Consider the following 25472-nt stretch of genomic DNA (forward strand, 5'->3'; position numbering starts at 1 on the left):
GTTCTATCGAGCTTTTATTGAACTAGCGGAGGGACCAATCAGACATATACAATTAGGTTCTAGGAATTGTAATTATGTGCAGAAGCATCACTTCGATAATTTGCAATTACTTAATCATGGAGTCAGTCCACAAGAAGTACCATGATTGAAAACTCCTTATTGTATACTCTTTACGAAAGCAATTGATCCAACTACTTTATCCAATGACCTCGTCATGTGTGTGTTACCCTCATATGATATCCTTGATTCTTTTGAATTAAATTTGTTTACTCAATACAATCTTATTTTATCTCATTGTCACCATTGTGTCTTCTTAATTATTAATATGATCACTGTTAACAAATGATTGTGATAAATTGCTTGTTCAAGAACTAGCAATCCGTGGCCACGTTTCATATTCATCAACCATATAATGCCAATGAGAGGATATCGTTAACTCTTTAATTGAGCTATGAATTCCACTGTTGCTAGTAAAGTCATGCCATACACAAGTCATGTACCCAACATACCGACTATCAACTAAATCATCTTTAGAGTATAAGCCTCCACTTATATTAAGGCACATGAGTTTCATACGCATGGTCAGTGACTAGCTCATGATTTAGGTAAATCACACAATGAATGTCACAAGTGAATTAATTTACAAACCGATTCAAAATTAATTCATCTTGGGTCCAGCCCAATGTATCATTCTGCCAATGAATACATCCATGTCTCTACCGGTGGATTCAAGTGCTTTGATAGCCAATACTAGCCACCTCCACAATTGGAATTGTAGACGACATAATAATCCTTCTTAGTATTTGAATCAAATGCTCACTTTGATTCTTTTAGGGGATGACGGACTCGTTTATATTATCTATTGAAGTAAGTTGTCTTTCTCACAATGTAAACGTTCTTACAATACCACTTATCATCAGTTTGAACTTAGACAATCAATGAGTTAATATTTGCTTGTCACAATTTCGCCATGCATGCAAAATATGAAAGACAGAAATACAAAGACATAACAGTGAAATGTGAAATTTATTTATTTATCGTTCAAATATATAGAAAACAATTACATGTTTACTACAATATAGACACATTTCCCAATAGTTGCTACCTGAATTGGAGTGCATATATAATATTTTTCATGTATCAATGCTCCAAATATATAGAATCGACCTTGTGCACGTTATTTTTATTGAGACGATAGAAATGCAACCATATTTGACTTATAAAAAAGAACCTGTTAAGATTTTAGCTCGAGAAATCAAAGAGCTAAGAAACAAAAGAATTTCACTTGTTAAGGTTCTTTAGAGGAATCATAATACCAAGAAGGCTACATGGGAATCTATGTCATGGGAAAACAACATCCACAACTTTTTAATTCAGGTAAATTTTGAGAACAAAATTTCTTTTCAATGAGTGGAGAATTGTAACACCCAAAAATTCCAATATTGATTTTTGTACCTATCTAAGATAAGTTCCGTGAAGTTTTCAAATAATTTATATCGTATTATTCATGTAGTATTAGTAAAATAAATTGCCTTGGAAACTTTGGATGAAATGATAAAAAATTAAATTTTTAGTAATTTTGGGTCATGGACCAATTAGTAAAATGAGTAAAATCTATGTGGGTAAATGTCTAAGGCTTAGAAAGTAGCAAAGAAGAGAAAAGAGGGTTTTATGCTAAAATTTACCCAAGAACTTAATAGCTAATTTCCCATAAGGGAAATTTATGTAAAATGTTTGGCATTCTTTTCCCCATTGTGTTATCAAACAGAAGATGACGAAGAGAGGAAAATTCCTTCAATTTCTTACATCAAAATCATCATATCAAGATCGATAAGTGTGATTTCCTTGTTCTCTTCTTCCCCATTGCCACCAAATTCTTGTTGGAGAAGAAAAGTTTAGTTTTTGGTGTTTTATCGATAAGATATGGGAATGATAAGAGTATTTAAGGGGTGGAAATCAGTAATGATTCCATGGGAGAATAGTTTTTGTGGTCTTTGGGTAAAAACCAAATGGGTTTTTTTTATATGGTAACGAAGAGCAAAGTTTATTGCATCGTTTGCATTCTTTGCATTTGATTAGATTGTATGGCGTACTATTATGATTGATTTTGTTAGTTAATTGCATATTGAATTCTGATTTGAAGCAAAAAAAAGTGGGCGAATCATCGGAAAGCCAATGGAAAAGTGATTGTACGAGAGGATTGATCAAGAGATAGTTGGGTTATCATTTTTAGTTTATCTAAATTCTGATTTTTTGTATAGATTGTGTTAATTTGTTTCCTTAGGATTATGAAGCATTATGACGTGATATATGGTTGTTTAGTAGTTACTTTGGTTGAGTTTTTGGTGTAAAGTATGTTTTAATGACTTTGGTTTGCTGCCAATATAAAATATTATGCTCCTAAATTTATTTCTAATGAATTGATTATATAGATAGGGATGTTCAATAACTACTATTAACCAAATTAATCGAACCTTTTAAACCCTTAACCGTTAACCAAATCGAAATTTTTAAAAAAATAATTAACCGAATCGAAAATTTTCAGTTAATTGGGTCAGTTAGCCGAGTTGACCGAAATTTATATGTTTTATTTATTTATTTTTGGTTAAAAAAACTATAAAACTTATAAAAAATTAATCGAATTAACTGACCATTTAATTTATATTTCCAAAAAATTAGCCGAACTGACCGAATACTTATATATTATAATATTATTTATTAAGTTCGGTTAACCGACAGATTTCAAACTGAATTAACCGTTAACCGAACTTTTAAAAAATTATTAACTGACCCCTGACCGATTAATCGTATTCGGCCGGTTAACTGAATTAATTCGATTTTACCCGAAATTTGCACACCCTTATATATAGATGTGCATCGAGTATAATTTGTCTATTGACAACCCTTGTAACGACAAAAGAAAGCTTATCAAGTATAGTTGGTATGCCATAGATTATATATTGCTATTTAAATATGCGTTTATACAAGTTGCTTATGCATATAGGAGTATTGTATTTTGTGCTTTGAGAACTCATAGAGATAGGTTAGCTAAGAGTACTTTGCACACATTAGAGTAATGTAAATGGTTTATCATATTGTTGTACTTTGTGAATTCACAAGGTTTGGCTGGATACTTGTGTATCCAATGTGATTTTTGTATATGTTTACATGCGCTAAATAAATACAACATTATTGAATAATAAAAAGCATGATACGATTTTAGTTAGACTTATCGCTTATGCATGAATGTCTAATTTATAGATTTATAGAGCAGTTACAATGTGCTTGTGTCACAGACCATAGATCAAATTCCATGACCATTGCGCACAAAATTGCCTATGGAGGTCAATTGATCAAATGGGGCTCGCTTTGCCCATATGAACTTACCCAATTTGTGGAACTTATGGAAAAGCCCATCTATTGAAGCCTTAATGGCTCAGTGAAATACTCTAGTAAAATTAGAGTTATCATAGTGAATGTTTGTAATCCTAAGGGATAATATTGTATAGAATTTAAATCTTTTAGGAATCTCATCTTGTAGATACGTTTCAATTTCATTTGTCAATGTAATTTAAACTATACCGTTGGATCTGTGGGAGCTTAACTATAAATAGAGGTCTTCCCCCTAATTTGTAATCATCCCATTTTACATTTAGTTGCATTTCTTCAAAGTTATAAAATACTTTGAGAGCATTTACTCAAACATTTGGTTTGTATTTTTTTTGTGGCTTTTTTTGTCCGTTCGTTGCTTCTTTCCATTGGAGTTAGGTTCTGCTTAGTTTTGGTGCCTCAGAGAATTTCCTCTGTGAATTCTCACTTTCCTAGAGTAAGATTGACTTAGGCAAATTTGAAGCTAAGTTCTCACCTAAGGCCACACAATTTGTCAAAATAAAGTTCTAGTCCCGTGACACTTGCATGTTAACCTTTCTATATGACATCTTAAATTTTGGATGAATACACTTGAGCGTTTTACTCAACATATCAGATTGTTTCATGTGTAGGTTTAGATAACACAAGAGGTTCATAATCATGCATCATCCCCTCAAAGTCTTCGTGTTACATTTTCGTAAACACTTTCTTAATTTAGCTTAGTTAAGGCATGTACTTACTTAGGACATTTGATATTTTGAGTCATTTGATTTTGTTTATATTGATCTTGCCTATTGGACTTAATGGTACACATTATCTTTGATACTTTAGTTTGTTGGTATAATATTTCTTTGAATTTTTTATTAAGAATTTTGAATTGTTTTAAGACGAGCTAGAAATTTTACTTATGATACTAAATTGTGAATTTGTTGATTTGTATTGTTTAATTAGCATGTTTTGAACTTATTTTTATATGTCAAATGTGATGGAATGGTTTTGGTCGAATGTTTTGTATGTTTAGGCATATATTGATCAATGTTTGGTTGCTTTGAATTGGCTTGTTTTTTGCATTTCTTAGCTTGGGTGTTGATATCTCTCGCCCAAGTATTACTACCTCTTGGCTTGAGTATCAGTACTCAAACCTCTGGTACTGATATTTGTGCAAACAATAGCCAAAATTTTGAAATAAGGGAGGCAAGTATCTATACTTGACCCTAGTTATCTGTACTCGTGCTCAAGTATCAGTACAAACCCTTGGAGTATTGGTACTCCAAAACATTAAAGCTTATTGTTTCAAAAATTCATTCAAAGTATCGGTACCCACGACCCATGTATTAGTACTTGGGTTGCAGGTTTCCTAATTTGGCCTTGAATGATAATTTAAAGCCCGTTTGAATCAATATATGTTTGAAATGACTAATGAGAATATGGTTTGCATGCTTAATATTTTATGTTTTAATGTGTATTAAATGAATGATAAAATGAGCGTATCACTCCGGCAATGAAAATAATGCTTCGGATCCAACAGGACTTCTAGGCCGAATTTAAGGTGTTACACATAAGATCTTGTAATTCCTTGGTTTTCAAAAATTCAATTTTGATCAGATTTATGAAACCAAGCTATTTCAAAAAGCTAAATTGAATGATTTTTGGGAATTAGCTTAAGAATAAGTAGTGGGTTATTAATTGGTAGTTAATTAATGTAATTATTAGGCTTTTGTTAAAGTTAGTTTAATAGGGAGAGAGTCTAGGATTAAATTGTAAAATTTACAAAATTTTAAGAATATTTTTGTAAAAGTTAAACTTTTCAATTTGGAGGTTTTAAAAGATAATTTGACCAAATACATAAGACTCCACCAAAATCTATACCTTATGTATCTCTAAAGGGTTTAGGGATTTTGGGTTTGGTTTAAATAGGTTATGAGATCAATCCAGTATATGTGTTGGATAAAACAACTTGGCACAATCATAAAAGTCTGAATAAAATTTAAAATATACTAGATAGCTCAGGTAACCCATTTAAACAAAAAATAATAGAAAGGTATCAGTCCTTGAACCCTCCTAACTTATGTAAACAAAAACCATAAAACCTGAGATTAGGGGTGAGCATTCGATCGAATCGAATCGAATAAAAAATTTTCGAGTTAACCGAGTTTTCGAATCTCATTTTATCATCCTAACTTTATTTGAAGTTTTCTCGAATCGAGTCGAGTGAGATGAAATTCGAATCGAATCGAATCAAATATATTTGTTCGAGTTAAATTTTAAAAAATAATTTTGGGTCCTTGTAACCACTGTCACCCATCGTAATAAAATTTGTCCACCTTAATCAAATTTTTTATTAACTTTCATCACCTCATAATTTATTTATTAATTTTTATATCTTGGTTAGCTTCTTTGCTTGCTTAGTTGTTTCAATTATCTTGATTCTTGTCACTATGTATTTTGAAATTAAAAATATATTAAATGTAAAAATATAATTTTTAATAAAAGTTATTTTAAAAATAAAATGTGAAATTGATACCAATATAAAATTTTAACACGAATATTTTATGGCATAATTAATAATTCAATTTTAATATAAATATTCAATATGACTAAACAATTCAATAATATAAATAATATAAAATGTGAAATTTAATTTAATAATATAAATAGTAGATATAAATAAAATTATTACTATTTATGTTTAGTGATTTTTTGGATAATTTTGATTTTTATTTGAGAGTAAAGGGTGAGAAGTAAAAGTTTAGGGGAAAATAAAAGTTTTGGGAATAAAAATTTGAGGGAAAGTAAATAGGGGGAGTAAAATTTTGGAGGGAAAATATTAAAAAAAATTTGGAGGGGGGAGGGTCTGGGGTAGATGAAAGGTGGGATGGGAAGGGAATAAAAGTTTTAGGGGAAAAGTGGGAGAGAGTAAAAATTTTGGGGGAAAATAAAAGGTTTTGAGGGTTTTTGGGAGTAAAATTTTGAGAAAAAGTAAATGGGAGAGTAAAATTTTGGTGGAAAATGGATTTTGGATAGATTGGGAGGGTTGGGAGGGGAGGGGAGTAAAAGTTTTTGGGGGAAAGTGGGAAAGAGTAAAAGTTTTGAGGGAAAAGTAAAAAGGTTTAGGAGTTTGGGGTAAAAATGTAAAATATTATAGTTTGATATTCGAATTATTCGAATTATTCAAATTCGAAAATTCAACTCGATTCGAACTCAAAATTTGAAAAAAAAAATTCGAGTTGATTCGAATAACTCGATTCGTTTAACTCGAAATTCGAATTTTTTTTTCCATTTTTCGAGTCGAATCGAGTTTTGCTCACTCCTACCTGAGATATCATACACATGTGTCGGTCCCAAATACTTTTAAGGGAAACTATAGATTTAGGGTGGGTTTGGATGGGCGATTGAGTGCGGTGCGGTGCGTTTAGTTTACTTTTTGTCTCACGCTACAATGTCGCTACAGTATCTAATCTCATCGCCACCGTTGTTTTTACACTAACCGCAGGTAAACGCACCGCCCATCCAAACTCACCCTTAGTGACTAAATTATGAAATTTTTTTATAAAAATTTTTGAAAAGTTAAATTTTTTAAATATAAAAGAAATTATAAATTATAAAAATATATGTATCAAAAAATTAAAAAGAAAAACCCTAAAATTCAAGTTAGAAAATTTTAAAACTCATGAAATTTATATCTTTTTCTAAATAAATTACAAACAAATTAGATGAAGATAAATTTTACAATAAATTTTATGTTTAGAGATGGGTGCAAATTATTGCACTATTCTTCAAGTTGACAAGAATGCAAAAGATGATGATTTATAAAAGGCTTAGAGGAAGATTTTTCATTTTCATTCTATTTGTTACTTATTTGTTATGTTTCATAAGGAAAATTGGGTTCCTTTGTTGAGAATTCTATTTGCACAATTATGAATAAAGTTTATAAAAATCACAAATTTACATATAAGTTTATCAAGATTTAATTATGTGTTTAAATATAATTATAATTATATTTAATTATATGTGTTTGAGCATAAAATTAATAGAATTTGTAAATGCGGATGGTTAAATTTATTGAATTATTTAGAATTAAGATCAAATTGATAAAATGTGTAAGTATTGAGGACTAAATGTGTTATCACAATGGTTAGAAAAAGTTACATCATCACCTTTGTTAACCATTTAACAGAGAGTAACCAAAATAGAAACGATCTAAAACGTGAGTGACCAAAATAGAAATTATATAAATAATATTTATCTTTATGATTATTAAATATTAAATATTTATTTTATGATAATATTAAGATAAATATTATTTATCTTTAAACTTTATGATAAATATTATATTATGTTTATTTTTGAATTTTGAATTTAAAATATATTTGTTTTTGTTGTGATAATTTTATAAAATTATTTAAATTCAAAATTCAAAATTAAATTAATATTTATTTGGTATATATTTTAATTAGTATACCATTATTTAAATTTAATAGAATTATATTATATTTTAAAATTCTTCTCTGTTTTTTATTTATTTTTAAGAATTGTATATATCACTTAAATTAAATTTAAAATCTTAAATTATAATATATTAAAACAAATTTAAAACAAAAACATTTAGATTTTTTTTAGAATAAAACGTTTAAAGTTTTAATTTTTTAGATTTTATTATTAATTTAAAAATATTATAATTTTAAATTATTATTTTGTAATAATTTAAAAACAAAACAATAGATATTATATATAAAAAGATTTTGCTGCTACATCTCAACAGGATAGGAATGATACGTGAAAAAATTTAGGTTGTTCATGTCAACTGGGAGTCTAAGACCTTATAATATCTAATATATATTAGTTTTTTATCCGTGCAATACATGAATTTAATTGCATATATCAATTAAAATGTATTACATTTATTTATTAAAAATTATTGCAAATTGTGTAACCTTTCAAGCATATTATGATTGAAATAGTAAAATATATATACAAATTTTTAATTTGTAATTAATTCAAAAATTCGAAGAAATTTAATTTAGTTCCACAGCTAAGGAAAAAACAATTAATTTAATACATTTAATAATTATTTTATTATTTTTCACTAATTTTAATATAGAAAATTAGGAAATGATATTCAAAAGAATTGTTTAGGAATACGGTAAGAAATATATATTTAGCTAAAATATATTTTTTAATACTATAAATATTTTATTATGTGATAATTATGTCACATGATAAAAAGAAATTAAGCTGTTAACTTTAGCCAGGTGCCTAAGACTTTGTAATATATATTTATATATATTTAATTGGGTAAATCAAACATTTTTTTGTAAGGGGTAAATTATTCTGTTGGTCACTAAATTTTTAGGGTGCTTTCATTTTGGTCACTTAAAATGAAACCCTTGCAATTTCGTCACTTAACTTTTAAGGCACTTTCATTTTAGTTACCTAAGCCTTAAATCTCTAATGGCAAACTGTACACATCACATCATAATTACACTTTTATTTTGGTCACCCAACTTATAGGTTGTTTTCATTTTGGTCACAAAAAAAATCTTCTTCTTTTTTTAAATATTCATCGAGGTAAAAAAATTAAAGATTAAAGTGAAAAAGTAGTAGAAACTAAAATAATGCATTAACGATTGACAATATTTGTTTATCCGTTGCTGAAAATTATTATTATTTTTCAACATTGCTATTTTAAATTTCAAAACAATAAAATCAATTAAATAAATAATTGATTTTTTATCCTTGATAATTTCAACGATTTGTTACAATAATATTGAAATTAATTAATTTAATCTCCTTTTAAATTTTTAAATTTTATTTTATATTTCTAGATTATCCTTAACAAAATCAACTCAAATAAATCATATTTAATGATTCAAGTTTCAGAGACAATTATTAAATATGATATCGAATATTGCATGCTAACTAAAAGCAAAGAAAAAAATCCTTGCAGCTAAGTAAATTAATTACTTGTTCTTTGTTTGGGTAAAGAACTAATAAAAAATTTGGGGCTTTGTTTGGTATGAAATATAAAATTAATTGATTTAATTATTTGCAAAGATTTTTCTTTGCCTTTTAGCTTAGTATAAAAGATTTAAGATCATACAATCAAAAGAAATTTTAATTTCATAAACAATTATTAAATATGAGTCATTTGAGCTGATTATAATTTGAAAACATAAAATAAATTTTAAATTTTAGAAGGAGATTAAATTAAATAATTTTAATATTATTATATTATAGCAACAAATCAGTTGACACTATCAAAGGATAACAATTTTCAATAATTTATTTAATTAATTTTGATGTTTTGAAATTTAAAATTTCAATATTGAAAAACAAGGATTTTAGAATTTTCGACAAAGGGGTAGACAAGTACAATTTGACTATTGTTTTAATGGATTATTTTAGTTTCTACTGCTTTTTACTTTAATCTATAATTTTACCTCAATCAATTTTTTAAAAATTGCTTTATGGGTGACCAAAATGAAAGCTACCAAGAAGTCAGGTGACCAAAATAAAAATAAAAATATGATGTGGTATGGTGTGTACAATCAACCACCGTTAGAGATTTAATGCCTAGGTGAATAAAATGAAAGCGACCTAAAAATTGGGTGACGAAATTGTAAGGATTTTATTTTGAGTAACCACAATGAAAGCACCCTAAAAGTTGAGTGACCAACACTACTCTTTGATAAATGTTAAATAAACACAAGGACAATTGAGTAAAATGTGCTTTTGGATAATCTTACTTTCCGTTAACCAATTGTTTTTGTTATAGATTTTTTTTTGAATAAGTTTAGTTCCTTTAACATTTTTTAGTCTCAATTTCTATAAAATTATGATAAACTATTGCAAAATATTTTTATTATAATTTATATATTAATAAGTAAATATATGATGTTGAAGTAAATTTATAAATCGAGTTATAGTAATTCATGAAAAGTGATTGCAACACTAACCATAATTAGTATATAAATAAAATATAATAATTATAATTGTATTGTATTGTATTGTATTGTATGACATCTACTGGTTCACTACTAAGATTTTTTGTTTTAATTAGTTTTAAACTTTATTTAAGAAAAACCTAAATTAATAAAAGTAACAAATAACAAAGGGCAATTTGGTCCAAAATTTAATATTGTAAGGAATTGATCGTGATAAGATTACACCATATATTATGATGTCTTGACCCTATTTTATAATGTGAGATTACACGACGACCGGAATTGTAACACCCCAAAACCCAGCCTAAAAGTTTAGATCGAATCTCGGAGGTTACATTGATCACTGAAGTGATAATAGAAAGTTTTTAAAAAATGAATTGTTTTAGAATTCGTCGGAAAATCATTGCTTTAATTGAGCTCAATCATTTAATAAAATATGCCAAAATCAAAATGATAATCAGGATACGAAGAACATGTTCGATAATAAAATCCCCAATTTCCAACTAACAGATACAAATAACACTTACGTGTATATAACACAAAATTTGCACCACAGTTTTCAAAAAAGTACTTACAGTCCAAAACCATTTATTTAAACTCAGAATTAAAGAAATACTTTATAAGCCTATTTAAAAACATATCACTCCAAGACCTCCGGTATGCCGAGTCCAACTTCAAATTACGAGAGTACCTGAAAGGGAGAAAATTAAGGGGTGAGCTACCCGAGCTTAGTGTGAGTTCAAAACATAACCAACGACAAAGTTTCAAAACAAAATTTCAGATATCAGTTCAATAACGAAACGTACTTACAAAGCTATTGTAAAACCAGAATGTAAACACGAAACCAAGGTCCCAACCATACGTAACAATCAAAGCACATCATGTCATTTTAAACATATCTTTCAACAAACGGATGTTTGCACAGCCAGATGTATGTACGAATGCATAACAGATTAAAAACAAACTCACCCCACCAATCGAACACCACTTCGATCCCTGTACACACCACGAAAGAGCTATAGGAAGCTCAACCAACCGTGCACACCACATAGGACCTCGAAAGGCCCATCCAACCCTACACACCACATATGTGGAACTAAGCCACTGAAGTAACCATATGCAACTGAGCTAGCATATGTATAGTACATTACGGTAAACTGCTGTACAAATATGTTGCAGTTAAAATTGTCAAATCAGATCAAACTTCCTTCTCTTCGCAACCAAACCCAAAATTTTATACAAATGCATGTATGCGAACAGATCAATAACAAACTTACAGAAATAATGTGCATATATTCAATTGACAGATTCAAAATCAGTTATAACGATACTTAATTACTAGGTAACATCACTTAACAGTTAAACAAGTCATTAAATTAGTGCAATAATTACAAATAACTCATAAGTCCGAGCCAAAACAGAGTCCCAACCCCCTTACTAAAGCCTAGCTGAGGGTCGGAACACACAGGAACATGAACAAGACAAAATCTGACACAGAACAAAGTTTTGCGAAATAGGGTCACATGGCCGTGTGCCTCGACCATGTGGGGGTCTACACGCCCATATGAAGGCTACACACGCCTGTGTAGAGGGGACACACGCCCGTGTGAGCAGCTTGTGTAACTCACTGTCCAAAAGTGCTAAAATTAAGTGCAGAGTAGAAACCGCCGTGTGAAAATCTGACACGCTTGTGTGGCTAGGGGACACGACCGTGTGGCCAAGGCACACACCCATGTGAAAATTGAAAAAATCCCCAAATCGTAGGCACATGACGATGTGGCACCAAAAATTGCCCAAAAACCATAATTCCCAATTTCATACGACCGTGTGAATCACTTGTGTGCGACACACACCAGTGTGGCCACCAGTGTGGTCACGAAACCACACCGAAATAGGCTGCAAAACGTGCCTTTGATGTCGAAACGATCCCCAACCCTCAATAACTTAGAAATACACCAAAAACACTCAGAATTTCAAGCAATTCCAAAACAATCAACACTTCGATTGGTCAATTTCAAAAACACACGAAATATGTCGAATTTCACAGAAACAAATCAGAAATTAGATAACGAAAAGGGGGAGTTTCCGAACACACACCTTAGACGTGATAGCAAACACCAAAATCGTTCGATTCACTCCTCCAAACAGATTCAAAAACCTCAATTAACAAACAAATTAACAAAAAATTCAATTCAATAACGAAATAGAAAATGAAAGAGACATTATCAAAAACCCCAAAAGCAAAACCTATCTTCTTCTCTTCTGATTTACCAAACACCCGAGAACGAAACTCCCTTGACAACCAACAACAACGATAAAACGGATGAATCAAAGAATCAAAAGAAGCCGAATATTTTCTTTTGAGGAAGAAAGAAAAGCAAAAAAGTCACAGAGAGCAAAATGGAGAAGAGGGGAAGAATGTGCAACTCTTTTTTTTTTCTTTTTGGAATTTTTTTCTATTCTCAAAATAAAAATAAATTAAAATAGCTAAAACTACTAAATATTTTAGCAAATAAAAAATAACAAATCTAAAATAAAATTACTCCCTTAAACACACATAAAGATTCAAATCCAAAACCCAGAGGCAAACTAACACACATCCAACCACCAAACCAACAAGCTCATTCTAACATTAAAATTCAAAGATAAACAGAATAGGTCAACCTACTCATTGCCCTTAACCACAACGCTCAAAACTTCTAACCCCAAAATCCAGGTGTTACAAGAATATTGACAATCCAAACACCATTCTCATTTCGGAATGTAACATAATGGCATGTAACATTGAGGGTTCTAATGTTACATTCAGTGAATCAAATGCCTCCTTAAAGTCATTACACCCTATATTACAACATCTTGATCCTATTCTATAATGTGAGCTTACATGACAGTTGAAATATTGACAATCCAAACACTATAATCTGATTTTGAGATGTACTATTATGGGTCGTAATGTTACATCTTGTGAATCAAATACCCCTTAAAAGCATTGGTTAAAAACATAAGCTAATAATTTTTTCTCTCTTAATAAATCAAGTTGGGGCATTAAATTGAAATGCAAATAAATTTGTGAATAATTTTTTAATTATCATTTAAACTTAAAAATAAAATAACCAATAAAATAACTTTTTTAATTTATTAATTTATAAATAAACATGACAGATGTGCTGACTTAGAAAAAAACAATTAAAATACAATATAAAAATAGAATGAATGAGATAGGCACATGTTTAAAAATACATAAAAAATATTAAAATAAATATTAACCCACAAAAATCTACTTCCTATCAATACATTAAAACATTGTTATTGGTCAATACATGAATATTTTGTATAAAAATTATTTAATATTATTAATTTTATATTTATATACATAAATTAAATATCTTTTTATAATATCGATAAATTTAAAATAATATATCAAAACAAATCAATATTAATACCCGGTACAATATACTAACTACTTGCTATAGTTAGTTATAGATCGGGAGTGACGAGATGGTGACAAATTTGATATATCAGCTAATTTCACATTACTTTAGTGTTTCAATCCATAGAACCCTAATAAAGATGTCAAAAAAGGCAAAATGCCCCAAATGAAGAAGGAAAAATGAAAACCAGAAAGTTAAAGAGTGGTTAGAACCAATCTTGACCGACTGTGTATTAATGTGTTGAGCCCACGTAAACCACCATCCATTACAGATCATCATCTACCATTAATACACCCGCTCGGGTCTTCTAGCTTTTCTCTTACTAATTTATTTAATTAATTATAAAATCTAAATTTAGCTATATTTATATAGTAAGCATCTAGTAAAATTTTATTTAAATTAAAACATTTTAAAAGTATTTAAATATCTCAAGTAAATAAATTTAGATTTGAAAATGTAATTATCATGCAAAATATAGGATGAATGAAACATGATCTAAAGGCATGGTCTCTAGTTAGCTTGAGAGTGCTAATCATAGCATACGTCCTGTTGGAGTACGCATCAAAAAAGCTTATGCTAGAGTAAAGTGAGAATTTTCGAAAATTTTTGTAAGACTCTGAAAATAAAGTGAAAGTAACTCGAAAAATGAAAGTAATTTGAATTGAACAGAAAAATTACAAAAAAAAATGCATACCAGGTGTTTACATAAATGCTCTCGATATATATTTTAAACTTAATAATAAAGCACAATGGGATGATTATAAATAAAAGAGAAAACCTCTGTTTATAACTGAAGCTCCCTTAGATCCAATGATATAGATTGAGTTACATCTACAATTGAAAGTTTTAGGATTTAAAGTCTATACATCTTTATTCCTTAGGATTTACATTAATTACATTGGTAACTCTAATTTTATTGGAATGTTTCATTGGGCCACCAAGGCTTCAAATAGATAGATTTATTTATATGTTCCACAAATCTGGGCAGTTCAAGTGAATTAAACGAGCCTCGTTTAATTAGTTGACCCCTATGAGACATTCCGTGCGCAATAGTCACGGGATTTGATCCATATGGCTCTTGACACTAAGCACAACTTGCTCATACAAAGCCATTCAAGTCTCGATCAACAACTCTATATTAAAATAAGAAAACAAGAATAAATTTAAACCCGTGTCATTTAAGTACCAAACAAAAAATTGAACACTACTTCAAACAAATTTTGATCTCTACCTAAATAAAATTAATGAAAGAATGATTAAGTATTTATACATTTATCAAATGAAAATGAATTAAAGTAATTGCGAATATTATATTTATATTATAATTTACTTTTTGCTTGAGTGAGTTGATAAATTACCGAAAAATAGCATAGAGTGAGGGGAGATTTGGACAAGACACAACCAGAATTTGCAACATATTAATGCAAAAGCAAAGGTAACAGTTGCCCTCCACAATGAATAATTCAAAGTAATTGTGACGCGGATGAATCTAAACAACTAGCTAGATTAACCTAAGGGACAAGCAGTAAATACAACAATATTTCAAGCCATTAAAAAACTGTACTACTACACCTTCATTCCAACCCTTTTTGTTGAAGAATTACAGGCCATTAATGGAATCAAACTCACCAAAATCGGAGGCCAACTTCCTTTCATTTAAACATTTTCTCCTACACTATAAAACAGAAACCCAGTCCGGGTCCTCATCAACACAACTCAAAACTCAATCTTTGTTTTTTATAAGTTTTTGAGGTCCAGTGATGGCTAATTCTGCTCGTCTTCTCGTTTTACCTTTCTTCATTGCACTGTCACTTTCATGCATGAATGTAGCTCAAGGGGCGGGGACGGCTCGCCGTCTCTTGCAGGCAACAACGACGACCCCACCAATATTTCCAAATTTGCCTCCCTTTCGTGGCTTCCAGTTTCCTCCTTACAGCGGACCTTTCCCGGAATATAGGTTGCCGCCATTTCCAGGTATTTCAAACGTCCCTCCTTCAGCACCTGGCTTTCCTGGCTCTTCAGCACCTGGCTTTCCTGGCTCTTCAGCATCTGGCTTTCCTGGTTCCTTCCCTTCGTTCCCTGCTCCACCAACATTGCCCAACACTACCCCTTGAATCCACTGAATTAAAACTATCACCATGAACGATTACGCGTTCATTTTCTAAATAATTAGTGCTAAATAAAGGTTAATGTTTGTAGGATTTAATCTTCTTTTTTTTTTGGGGGGGTGGAAACTTTGGCACACTTGGTTTGCTTTTGGATCAAATAATCAGAGCATAGATTGTAGTATTGATTAATGTTGTTGTTGGATGCATTAAATGTGGGCTTGTTTGTAATCTCCCTCTCTCTTGCATTGTAGTTCTGTGTTCATATAAGGGAATGAGAATCTATATCTATCCTATTATGTTTAATCTTATTATAGTACTGTTTTATGTTTGCTATTTGCATATTTTGTTTCTATTAATTTAATTGGATAGTCGGATGAAGCAATTAATTATGATATTGTTATAAACGGTTTGCATTTTATGGATAGATTCTAATCATATTTATAAAAAGAATTACATTTAATACATTAACATAAACTGATTGCTGGTCGTACAATAAACCCAATATGGGAAACTCTATAAAAAAGGAAAATGCAGCAAACAAGTGTGGTGGAAAAATTGAAAAAAAGAAAAGAAAAGCGGAGCACAATATATGCCCAATATGCAAAAAGCGAAGAGGCACGGTAGAGCAAAGGTGCACAGTCCAAACACTTTGGTGGAAGTGGAAAACTTCAAGGGGTAGTTCTAGCAGGTGGTGGGGAGAAGGATGGAATGGTAGTTGGCAAAGTGGGGATTGAAGGCAAGCTGGGCAAGGGTGGCAGGGTAGGAATGGTAGGCAGTGGAGGAAGAGCGACGGGGTTGGGTATAGATGGTTGCGGCAGGGTGGGCATCGTTGGCTGTGGGAGATTTGGAATCGATGGCAACGGTGGCAATGTTGGCAGCTGAAGAAGATGACGCGCAGCTAGGCCAACGTTGACGCTTGAAAACGATAAAGCCATGAACAATGCTAAAACAAAGCAATTGAAAGAGGCCATATTCGAGAGGTTTGAAACTGAAAAAAGGAGTTGTCTTGATAATATATATAGTTTGAGTGAGTGAGGAAGGCGACAGAGAGGCCCTGGTGTTTGGGGCTTAAATAGGCCTTGGAACACTGGGAATTGGGCACTCTGGTTGGAGATAGGAAAAAGAGAGGTTAGCTCATCTTCTCATCTGCATTGGACTGAAAATTGGTGAACTACTGGTGCATGTGGTTGGCACAGAAGCTACCTGAATGAAGCACTGAAGTCAGCCACTTGACCAAATCATGGAGGTTACCAATAAAGTCGGGTTATCTAACATCAGCTCAGCTCATTGGTTCTTCTAACTTATGTTTATGATTGGTACCGTAGAGAATCATTTAATTATAATATACATACTATTGAAGTTTCTACGTATCACCGAATGATTAAACAGCTTTTCACCTGAATCCTAAAGTGTATCAAAAAACATTGGGTTCTTCCTTTCAAGAAAAATAAAATAAAATCGGACAGCAATATTTTAATGAACGAAAAACTGGAAAATAGGGAAAAAAACATTTCATTAATTTCCAATATTATTCTAATTAATTTATTATTGTTAACTACTAAAATAAAATAACAAAAATATTATTTTTATTAACGCTTAATAAAATATTTGGTACCTGAACTTGACATTTTTTTTTTCTAATTTGGTATTTAAACTTGACATTTTTTTTTCTTACATTGGTACTTGATCTTTTTTTGGGTTCAATTTGGTACTTAAACTTGACTCTTTTTCCTAATTTGGTACCCAATTTTTGTTTGTTCGATTTGGTACTTGAACTTGTCAAACGTTTTACAAATTACTCCAATATGCTAACAATATTGTTATTTTTTTATGAGGTAGCAAATATAATCAACGATAATCGATATGTGACAAATGATATAATATATATATTCAATTACTTTTAGTTTTATTTATTTAATTATTTATTTATTAATTGAAAATAATGAATTTCTTCTAATTTAAGTTTTAAAACTCTTTTTTCTTATTTAATAGTAATTTATTAATCATAGCTCAATACCTATTTTTGTAACATGAATTTCCTCCGATGATACTGACAATACTTTTGTAGCATAACAAAAGAAAAACATCGTTGGTGTTTTATGTAATTTGTATAACATTTAATAAATTTAGGTACCAAATTAAACCTAAAAACAAGCTTAGCTACCAAATTAGGAAAAAATGTCAAGTTCAAGTATCAATTTGGACCCAAAAAATTTAGATACCAAATTAAAAAAAGTGTTAGGTTCAAAATTCAAATATCAAATTGAAAAAAAAGTACCAAATTAAAAAAAAGGAAGAAGCTATTCAGATACTAAATGTTATATTAAGTTTTATTTATTAATTATTATCTTCAAAATTTTCAAAAATAAAATTGAATGGAAAATTTTAGTGGTAAAGCTTAATTAACATAATGAAAAAAAGTGAATTAAATATTAATTTATTTTTGCACATTTGAAATTTAACCCCTAGGAAATTAGTTTCTCTATATTTTATATTTAAAATGAAAATTTAATTGTTGACAGAATTAAAATTCTTCTATTAAATTTAGGTTTATTGTAACCATTTTTTGTTATATGATTACGAAATATTTCTTTCATTTAAAAATGTCACACTAACAAATTTAACAAATCTGAATTTAAAAATCTGAAAAATAGAAAAACTAAATTCCTAAAAATAAAATGTAAAATTTAATTCTAAATATACGAAAAGTAGGAGAACTTGAAAAATATTTTAAACTATTTTTATTGAATAAGCATATTTTAAACCAGGTTAACACCATATCTTAAGGGTAAGGTCTCATCCACCATTGGTGAAAAACACTCAGTACTACTGAGTTAGTAATTATAATAAAGTTTTAGATTCGAACTCAATCTAATTCGATTTATGAATAAATTTACTCGCTATCTTTCTAAGTTAGATATAATATACATAGATTTTAAATTATTATTTTTTCATTGGCTTTCCAAATCCCCCTTTAATCCTGTTTTGAGATCTGGTTCAGCTTTGGAAGATGAAGATATAGCTACTCATTTGTCTCCATTATCTTGTCTATCTTTAGTTTTTTTTTTTTATTCTTTTTCTCTCAGCAGCTAAACTTGTTTATCACTGCTTTTAGTAATGGTTAATCACAGTTTCTAATTTCTCATTTTTACAAAAAGTTAGTGAGAAGAATGAATATCAAAAGGGATTAACAGAAGTACCAATAAAAGTGGAATAAAACATAAATAAATAATCCCATAATAAGCAACAACAATGAATAAACTAAAAGTACAACTCCCAATTTTACAGACAAACATATAATGGTAGATGAAAAGTAAAAAAAAAGAAAAGAAAAATCAGACTTAATCTATAACATCAAACACAAACAGCTAATAAGTGGGTATAAATGATAGGACCATAAAACATAAAATCCAATCCGTAGGCATCCAGAGTTAAGGCAGAAGATTCATGGAGTAGACGGTGCAGGTGGCGGGGAGAGGAATGGGATAGAAGGGATCGTACTTGGGATTGTGGGAAAGCTTGGTAATGGTGGCAAAGTGGCCCTTGGTACATTCGGCAAAGTGGGCATGTTAGGCATGGCGGGGAGTGGAGGCATCGCGCCTGGCCTCGGCAAAGATGGTTGAGTCGTTGGCAATGTTGGTATCGTTGGCATTGGCAGATTTGGGATCGCTGGCAATGGAGGTAACTGAGGCAGTTGCAGAAGATGACGGGCTCCAAACCCAACATCAAAGCTTGCAAATGACAAAGCCAGGACAAAGGTCAAGAACATGTAATTGAAAGAAGCCATTTTTTGTGTATGTGAGAGGATTCACTGAAGAGATTTGTGATGGTTGGAGTGAAGAAAAGAAGGCCTGGTGGGGGGGATTATATAAGTTTAATGCAGGAGGGTTGGGATGTCTGGTTGGTAAGATTTGGTTCAGGTTGTGATTTATGGTTGGGAAAATGTGGAAAACTTAATTATTTTGCATGTCTTTGTTAGATTAACTCCAAATCCATCTTCTTCTGAGAATTGTCAAATTTAGTTGCAATGAGTCACCAAAGTGTAATATATTATTATATCAATTATGGACGGAGTCAAATTGTTCTTTGATTTGTTTAATAAGAAACTAGTTTTGGATCCCTTCTGGGTTTAAACAAAGGCTAATTTCTCTGTTGTTTGCCTCGTAGATTATGTTCTAGCTTGATTTTTTGGATCGATATTTATAAAAAATATTATTGGTAAAAGTATCATAGATGGCTTTGTATTAGGAGTTTGATTGCATTTTATCCCATTTATTAAAAAAATAAACAAATTAGTCCTTATACGTTAAATTAAAGAGTAAACTAGTCCTCTCGGTTAGAATTTTCATCTATTTATACAATTAAAAGCTAACGTGGTTGACGGAATAACCAGATAGTTATACTTGGCTTGCCACAAGTACCTCATGTCGACGTACAAGAACTAGTTATTAACAGTAAAAATGAATGAAGTTTTTAACAGAATGACCATTTTGTTTTTTAATCTAATATAAATGGATTAATTTGCTCATTTTTTTGTAATCCAACTCTTAATGTAAGGGCCTCCATACTACTTTTACCAAATATTATTGCATTTTATTTTAAATAACTATTTTCATTTTGGTATATCCATAACTATCCTAATCCATTTTAAGTTTTGAGTTTGATCTTGTTTAGGGTATGTGGTATTTATGTAAAATCCTCCCAAAAATGATGAGTCCAAAATTCGAACTGAATCCAAATGTCTAGGAAAAATATCACTGCCACTTTTTCGAACTATTTATCGATAAATAATTATTTGTATCTAATCTTGTGCATAAACTTATATAATGATAGTATGCCATACATTATACCTAGTTAAAACGTTTTAAAAATATATAAATAATTAAAATTTTAATTACTAACTTTAAAGTTTAAATCCTTGACTCGATTAGGCGCTACGAGTTAATTAGGCACCAATTCAATTGGAAAAGAATTAAAATATTTGTATATGTACAAAATAAGTTGTATTATTACGAGGATATACTTTTATTTTTGGTAAATTACACCCAATGTCACTAAAATGCTAGTAAGTTTATATTTTGGTTACTCAACTTCAAAAAATTACAAAAATGGTCATTGAACTATTTAAAAATTTTCATTTAAGTCATTGGGTTATTAAAATTGTTGCTATATGGCCTTATCTATTTGCACTACCTGCAACAATCAAAAGCTTTCCTTCTCCTTATCTTCTACAATTCAATTCTTTTTCGTTGAGACAATTTTGAACATTAGGAATCTGTTCATCAAATTCTAAACACTTTCTTCTCTGATCTCTAACACTGATCGTCAAATTGACTAGGATATAAGGTATGTTATTCTACTCGTCAATGGGTACTGATCCACCATACCAGTTGTTGAATTGTCACTTAGAGTTCACTAGTTAAACTCGTTATAAAAAAAATTAACATCCCAGTAACTTAAATAAAAACTTTTGAATAGTAAAATGACTTAAATGAAAACATTCAAATAGTTTACTGACCATTTTGCAACTTTTTGAATTTGAGTGACCAAAACGTAAACTTATTAATAGTTTAATGACCTAGGGTGTAGTTTACCCTTTATTTTTTTATTATTTTTTAATACAAATAATAACAAATTCTAATATGGTGAAATTTGAACTCATGAACCAATTTTTATAAAACCGCAATTTTTACCACTTCAACCAAAATTTTATTTCAATTATTTTTATAAATTTTAATATTTTTCACTCAAATTGATTGTATATAGACATAGTCGTGTGGTGGTGTGAGTGTGGTCGTGTGGGCCACACGGGCGTATGGGTTTTGGGCCAAGCCATGTAGGCCACACGGGTGAGGCCAATCTGGGCGTGTGGGCCCACACAGGCATGTGGGCCTATAATTCTGAAATTTTTCCTAGAGTCGCACGAGTCATTCTGATCGACTGTGGGCCAACCGTAGGGTCGGTAAAGGCTAGTCAAACCCTAGATTATGTGATATGATATCCTGATAGTTTGCTCTGAGTAGGACACTGTTATGCATGTCTAATTATTCTGCTATATATATGATATCTGTATGCGAGCATGTTAAGCATGATATTTCTGAATTCGTAATCTGTAATTATGTTTGGGGTGTGAATTGTATATGTGGAGGAAGTATTCTGTATGGCGACCTTCGCCTATATTCTGGCAACTTGGCTGCATATTATCTGATATGTGTCATACCGACACAACATGGTGTGTAGGAATTGGTGGGTGTTTTTTTAACCCCACATGATGTGATGGGATGGTCGGAGTTGGTGTGTAGAAGATGGGGGTAGAATTTTGTATATCTGTTCTGCATATCTGATTCTGTTATTTGTATCTGTAAAAGACATAGATCCGAATCTGAATCTGACCGTATATGTGATTTCTGTATGAATAGCATGTCTATTTCTGTTGGGTGCACTCTGAATTTACGAAAAACTCACATTTGTTTGTCTGTTTTGTTCAAGTAATCCACGGACTTAAGCGGATCGGTGTGACAGAGCCTCTCGGTGACCACGAGTTCGTAAACGGTTTAAGATTAAGGTTAATTTTAATTTAAGGTTTATTTTGGAAGTTTTGTAATAATTGGACTCTCCGGACTATTTATTTTAATTTTGGGATTTGAATTTTTGTTTTAACACTGTATTTGCGACGGTTATCTAAACGTGGTTTACTAAAACAAGGTTTTCTGAAAATACGAACGGGATTTTTAAAATTTAAACGGTTTCTAAAACTTCCACTATAAAGAATACTTTGGCAAATGGATTAATTAGATAAGCATCAGGCAATAGTTGTAAAATTTGGACGATTTGCCGAACAACTTTACAAAGTTTTGTCGAAATATCACTGTTTTCAAAACCCTTCTTTGTGACATCTTCGGATTCGATCATAATGTTTAGGCCGGGTCTGGGGTGTTACACTCACTTCGTTTTTAGCTACAATAGGAGCAGTTCAATACGAAACAATGTCATTTATCCATTTTAATACTAAAACTAATAAAAACAAGCTTAAATATGCATGGTTAATCAAGTTAGCAACTTAAGTTTTCTAGTCCGAAATTCGCATATCTTTCGACTCGATTATACGTTTCCAATTCCGTCTTCACTAGAGTACTCACTGCTTCACAAGCTATCATTTAGCACCAATATTACACAAAGTGGCCAATGTTCTCTACTTCCTCTTTAACATGGTCAAATATACCAAGTAAACTTTCCATCCATTTTTATTTCTTTTTCACACTTCTAACAAGCTAGAATTCATCTTCTAATCATTTCCTATCCAAAAATATACCTATTTCACTTAATTTTTCTAAGCTTCCATCAATGTTCTTTAATGGCAACTTTCAAAATACTTGATAAAATAAAAAACTATTGGTATATATATGTAAAACAAACTTCAAAGATTCAAAATCTAGAAAAAATTGAAGAAAAATCATACCTTATACTTGAAATTGAAGGAAAATAATGGAAGCAATTTTTTCTTTCCCCATTTTTTGGAGTGAAAAGAAAGAAAGATGAGAAAGATGAACATATTTCTCTTTTTCACTTATTATAATATTAATTAATAAAATATTATTACTTAATAAAAAATCATTTAAAAGTGATCATGAAACCATTGATTTTTTGAAGTAATGGTAAAATTGTCATTAAGTCTTTTCCATCAAAATAAAAATAAGATAATTACACTTTAGTCTCTAAAATTTTCTAACTTATTCAATTTAATCCCTGAACTCGATACTGGATTCTTGACTTAACTACATGCTCCTACTAATAATCCTCTGTGTTTTCATGCCTGACTGTTTCCTCTAAAAACGATCACAATTTCTTATACTACTATTTATTTATAAATCACTTACTCAAAAACTTCTACCATAAATATTCTTCTTCTCTCGTTTTGTTTTTTTAAAGTGGGACTTTTAATTAGATCAAAATGAGTTAGAAACCACTTTAAAACAAAAGCTTAGCTAAGTAATATGAGATCTACCATTTTCAAGCCAAGAATCAACTTAAAATCAAGTGATCTATTGGAATCTTGATTAAATCATTTAAATCTCAAATTGAAATAAAGTTTAATCATAAAAAGTTAGAAGCTCACCTCGATTTTGTAAAATCAACGAGCTATTGACCTAATTCGAGCTAAAACATATGAAGATCTTTTGAGGATTTAAGGATGAAAATGTGATTAATCTTTGAAATTGAATGAGGATTTTGTGTTTGGAAAGCTTGAAAATAAAAAAGAATGAACTAATTTCGGGAGAAAAGCATTAATTTGGTGTTTGGCAAAATTGTTTAAAGAGATGTAGAAGGGAGGGAAGGAGATGGTAGGTCATTTATATAACCAACCAAATTTTAAAAATTGGGCTTTTTCCCATTTGACCACCTACAGTTTCCTCCCTTTTTCCAAATTGGTCATTGTTTTTCAATTATAACCAATTTCAAATCTATTTTCAAATCAAATCTCGTTTTTAAAATCTATTTTAACCAAATTAATTCCCGAGCTCTTAATTTTAACCTCTTAACCTAAAATCTTTAATTTTAATTATTTTAATATTTTATATAATTATGCCTAATTATTTAATTATCTAACTTAATTACTGTTTCCAGTTCACTAACCCAATTCTATTAATCTAATTTTTAGGATGTGACAACTAAACATTTTCACATGATCATCATTTCAAATACCAATATGACATCAAGCAAAGTTCACCAAATGACCAAAACATAATTGCCAATTCATATCAAAACATGACACAACCTTGAAGCTTAAAATTACATACCATTTTAACATTTATGTGACCATTTCAAATCACAAACTTATAAATACACATTTATAACCAAAACGCCTATTTACATGCCACTATTAACCTATCCCAAAATGATAAAAAAAAAATCTACCGAGTCAATGAACAGATAATGTGAACTCCAACTTGATTCCAGGCGACTACATAATTTTTTATGATCTACAAGAAAACAAACAAAATGGACATAAGCATACATAATGCTTTGTAAGTTCGTGCAGAATTTAACATGACTTACCCAAATTTAACATAACTTAATTATTGAACATACAATTATATAATTAAGAACCATGATATTCTTTGATGGCTTATGTAAACCACATACCCAATAAGGTTAGTTTCCTCACAATTGAGACATAAAACATTTTCATTCTTATGCATCACACACAAGTAAGCATACTTAATACACATTTCACCATTCACAAACAACAAAATCATACTATCATTTCCATTCCGTATGTCTCGTTTTTACCCGATAAACTATATAGCGAAATTATGTTGAATACTCGGGATAGAAATGCTTACACGAATTATGGGTCGAGATGGTAACATTACACACAGTTGCTCATACGAGCTGTGAAGATTCTGCAGCAAATGCAAGACCTTAGCCATCAATAAAACATTCAAGACCAGCACTCAAAACTGTAATAACCTTAATGATATGTTATTCGTACCCTAGTTGTTCATTAAGTTCATAAGGATCTCAATTTATATCCATATCAATCAGACCTTTGAACATCATCATATGCACATGAATGCAACTATATACATTCCCTTTTTCAATTTCAAACATCAATTATA

General features: G+C 30.3%; 3 protein-coding genes across 3 annotated transcripts; 1 reads left to right on the forward strand and 2 right to left on the reverse strand.

Moving 5' to 3' along the window:
• The first annotated feature begins 15504 nt into the window (after positions 1-15504).
• LOC105761891 (uncharacterized) lies at positions 15505-15858 on the forward strand. Its single transcript, XM_012579834.1, has one exon. The coding sequence runs from the start codon at positions 15505-15507 to the stop codon at positions 15856-15858; it is 354 nt and encodes a 117-aa protein (XP_012435288.1).
• A 662-nt stretch (positions 15859-16520) lies between these two features.
• Positions 16521-16823, reverse strand: LOC105761892 (uncharacterized). Its single transcript, XM_012579835.1, has one exon. The coding sequence runs from the start codon at positions 16821-16823 to the stop codon at positions 16521-16523; it is 303 nt and encodes a 100-aa protein (XP_012435289.1).
• A 2474-nt stretch (positions 16824-19297) lies between these two features.
• LOC105761894 (protein PELPK1) lies at positions 19298-19639 on the reverse strand. The gene has a single exon (XM_012579836.1). The coding sequence runs from the start codon at positions 19637-19639 to the stop codon at positions 19298-19300; it is 342 nt and encodes a 113-aa protein (XP_012435290.1).
• Positions 19640-25472: the final 5833 nt, after the last annotated feature.

This window comes from Gossypium raimondii, chromosome 12 (assembly GCF_025698545.1).
Source record: "Gossypium raimondii isolate GPD5lz chromosome 12, ASM2569854v1, whole genome shotgun sequence".
NCBI lineage: Eukaryota > Viridiplantae > Streptophyta > Magnoliopsida > Malvales > Malvaceae > Gossypium > Gossypium raimondii.